At 31.5% G+C, this 3023-nt stretch overlaps 2 protein-coding genes across 2 annotated transcripts in view; one reads left to right on the forward strand and one right to left on the reverse strand.

Moving 5' to 3' along the window:
- Positions 1-672: 672 nt before the first annotated feature.
- Positions 673-2147, reverse strand: LOC123013699. Its single transcript, XM_044412415.1, has 3 exons — positions 1491-2147; positions 942-1441; positions 673-872 (listed from the first exon to the last, which is right to left on the reverse strand). Exons 1-3 carry the CDS (start codon positions 1914-1916, stop codon positions 791-793), a joined length of 1008 nt encoding a protein of 335 aa, XP_044268350.1. The 5' UTR covers positions 1917-2147; the 3' UTR covers positions 673-790.
- Positions 1646-3023, forward strand: part of LOC123013698 (large neutral amino acids transporter small subunit 2-like) — a 6617-nt gene continuing 5239 nt past the window's right edge. The window contains exon 1 of the mRNA XM_044412414.1: positions 1646-1714. Coding sequence (XP_044268349.1) covers positions 1684-1714 — 31 coding nt within the window. The 5' untranslated portion in view covers positions 1646-1683. The remainder of the gene's footprint in view (positions 1715-3023) is intronic.

Below are 3023 nucleotides of genomic sequence, written 5' to 3' on the forward strand. Positions count from 1 at the left end.
AAGTGGTATCTTACTGACATTTTTGTCGATTCTTCAATTAACTCTATTTAGTCGACAATGGCCCTCGAAAAATCGAAATTTGGGCACTACAAGCTCTATCAATCAAATTTTGATATCTGTTACTCCTGCAGACGGAAAAAAATAAAAACTAATTTCCCATGTTAATTTTCTATATCCAAGCCTGCCTGGGACACCCGGTTTATATGTATATGTATGTATAAGATAGTAAAAAATACACGATGAATATAAAGTATGGAACCAAACAATTTTTTTTAGAAAATAATAATAATTAATATAAATTAAAGTAATATAAAAAATGTGATCCTATTTTGAGAACGAAATTTTGTTTTGTTTTTGAGTTATGCGATTTTTATTTGTCAAAATTGCAATTTATGTAAAAAAAAAGTTTTGAAAAAATTAAATATAAAGTTTATAGTTGTAATGCTTACATCGTGACCTTCATGAGAAAAATGTTGTTTTAGTGGGTTGCCATTTAAAAAAATTAAACATTTTGGAGAACTCAAAAACAAAAGAAAATTTTGAAAAATTTTATTCTTGATAAAACATTGCATTTTTATAGTATTTTACCATTCATCAATTAAATTTTCCAAAAAATAAATTGTTTAAGCATAAAACGTTTGGTTCCATACTTTTTATTCACCTAGTATGCGATTTATTTATGGATCAAACCTTTTATAACATATAGAATAATTCATAATAAAACAAACTTATTAGAATTTTACAATTATGTGCCCTAAGTTATATGTACATACAACACATTTACATAAACCTATCTATTATCCACTTCCTCAGCCAAAAGTGAATCGAATTGGACCTCGACTTTCAAAAGTCCTGGATTTACCATGGAGTATCTAGAAATATTATCTCGCAATTATGTAACGAAACTACAAACTAGGGTAATAAAAAAATCTCACACTTGCCTTAAACCCCTTTTTGTAAGCCTACCACATACAGCAGGCTTAACTTTCGGAATACCATTGGCACTATGCTTTCCTTGACCCGTTATCACCATTAAAGATTTTACATCTAAAGGTTCATTTTCTAATTGTTCAATATTCTTATCTAGAAATTCATCTAGAACTCGAATAGCATCGTAAACTGAAAAGCCATGAAGATCAATGCAGCTTTGATTTGAAATTTGTTTGAAACACTTTTCAAAAAGAATCTTAAACACCATTTTACTTGCTTCTTCATATTGTTTAAAATGTTTATGAGCTTGAGCAAAGTTTTGTTTGGCCAATTCTTTGTTTTGCAATTTCACATATTTATGTGCTTCATGCAAGAATTTTTTTCTTTCTTTGAGATGTATTTTGGCTTTTTGACGATAGGTAGCAATAGAAGATGTTTCAGCTCCATCAACTTCACAATAGTCCATTTCTCCCCTTAATTCAATCAAATAAGTTTCATCATCGTCAATGTACTGAAACCACATTTTCTTCTTTTATAAATCGATCAAAATCGTATATTACCTCAGAAGAATAGTCAAAATCACCTCCCAGTTCTTGTAAGATTTTTCTAAATTCTTCTTGTTCTTTTACCATTTCATTTAGCAACTCATCTTGTGCTTCTTTTTCTCGAAGAATTGCTTCAATGCAAGCTGCATATAATTGTTTACCAATTGAAACAGGAATTTCCACAACTGTTACAAATCCAGAAGGGATAATGAAATTGGAATCCAAAAACATCTCAGAGAGTTGAGTGATCATTTCTTCTCCTATTTTTATTTTAAAAAATCCTTCATTGCGTATGGTTGCTAATTGCTGATTTCCTTTTCCAAAAATTTGTTTAAAACTATTTATTATGTAATCGAAAAAGCGGCGAATGTAACTCTTTTGTCTGTAATCACTCTTTACTTCACCAAACATCGCCAGTCCTTTTTCTGAGGCGTCACACATTTCTACACTTTTCAAGTAAAGAAAAGAAGACTTTTCAATCACACTCCAAAAGGCACTAAATAAACAATGAACAAAAAAGTCGAACAAAGGTCTTATTTTTTCCAACACATACAATACGATAAGATAATTATGATAAAATCGATAAGTTTTTTTATATATTGTATTGTTTCTAACAATGCACTTTTAGTGTAAGCAACAAAAACATTGACAATTTATTATAAAAAAATTATAATCTTAACGGTGGAGCTCTAGGTGCATTGTTGCCTAAATCAGAATTTTTGGAAATCACAACTCTTAAATATCCAGCATTGATCTCATTATACCTGAAAACATGCTTTGTTAACTGATGCTACACTTTTATCTCTGTTATCTTGATAATTTCTCAAGTAGATATAACCTGTGTTTCCCCGACACACGCAAAAACTTACTTCAAATTTCTTTCCTCAAGTCGTGCAATGACTGCAGGCTTGATTTTAGGAATTCCATTAGTACTATGCTTTCCACGTCCTGTTATTACTCTTAGTGAGCTTCTCTTTAAAGAGTCGTTCCTCAAAAACAATATTTCGTCATCCAGAAATCTGTCTAACGCTTCGAGAGCTTCTTTCACATAAAGGTGATGAAGATCGATGGTACCTCTTGAAGGATGATTTTCGTAGTTTTTTTTCAATACCATAGCAGCAGCATGATTATTGGCCTTGTCAGCAAGTTTTGCTTGCTGTTTGGCTCTTTTAAAGTATTGGTCAGCAAGAGTAAGCTGCCCGTTTCTTTTACACTGATGCGCAATTTGATATAATTGCCGCTTTTTATTCAAGTGTTTCAGAGCCTTTCTGCGATAAAATTCTGCCGGTTTTTCCTTAAAAATAAATCAGTAGTTTGATGAAACACCTAAATATTACAAATACCGGAACTTCCTCATGGACAGTTATTGTCTGATGAACTTGTGGAATTTCTTGAAGAACTCTACCTTGCTTGGCTGCTACGGTTTCTGTTTCTGTTGCAGGAACCCATGTTTGTAGTGTTTTTGCCCAGGATTTCAAATTCTCAAGACTATTTTGATCTTGCTGCAGACGGTGTTCTGTTTTTTGTTGTTGAACCACTGATTGTTTT

The sequence above is a fragment of the Tribolium madens genome, unplaced genomic scaffold, assembly GCF_015345945.1.
Source record: "Tribolium madens isolate multiple individuals breed KSU strain unplaced genomic scaffold, Tmad_KSU_1.1 Scaffold_96;HRSCAF=242;Tcas5.2_LG5, whole genome shotgun sequence".
In the NCBI taxonomy this organism is placed as follows: domain Eukaryota; kingdom Metazoa; phylum Arthropoda; class Insecta; order Coleoptera; family Tenebrionidae; genus Tribolium; species Tribolium madens.

Coding starts and splice junctions, on each gene's coding strand:
- LOC123013699 (XM_044412415.1), bottom strand. CDS start 1,916: ATGTGTGACGCCTCAGAAAAAGGACTGGCGATGTTTGGTGAAGTAAAG. Junction 1,442..1,490: donor ATTTTGACTATTCTTCTGAG/GTAATATACGAT, acceptor ATGTGGTTTCAG/TACATTGACGATGATGAAAC. Junction 873..941: donor CTTACAAAAAGGGGTTTAAG/GCAAGTGTGAGA, acceptor TAATATTTCTAG/ATACTCCATGGTAAATCCAG.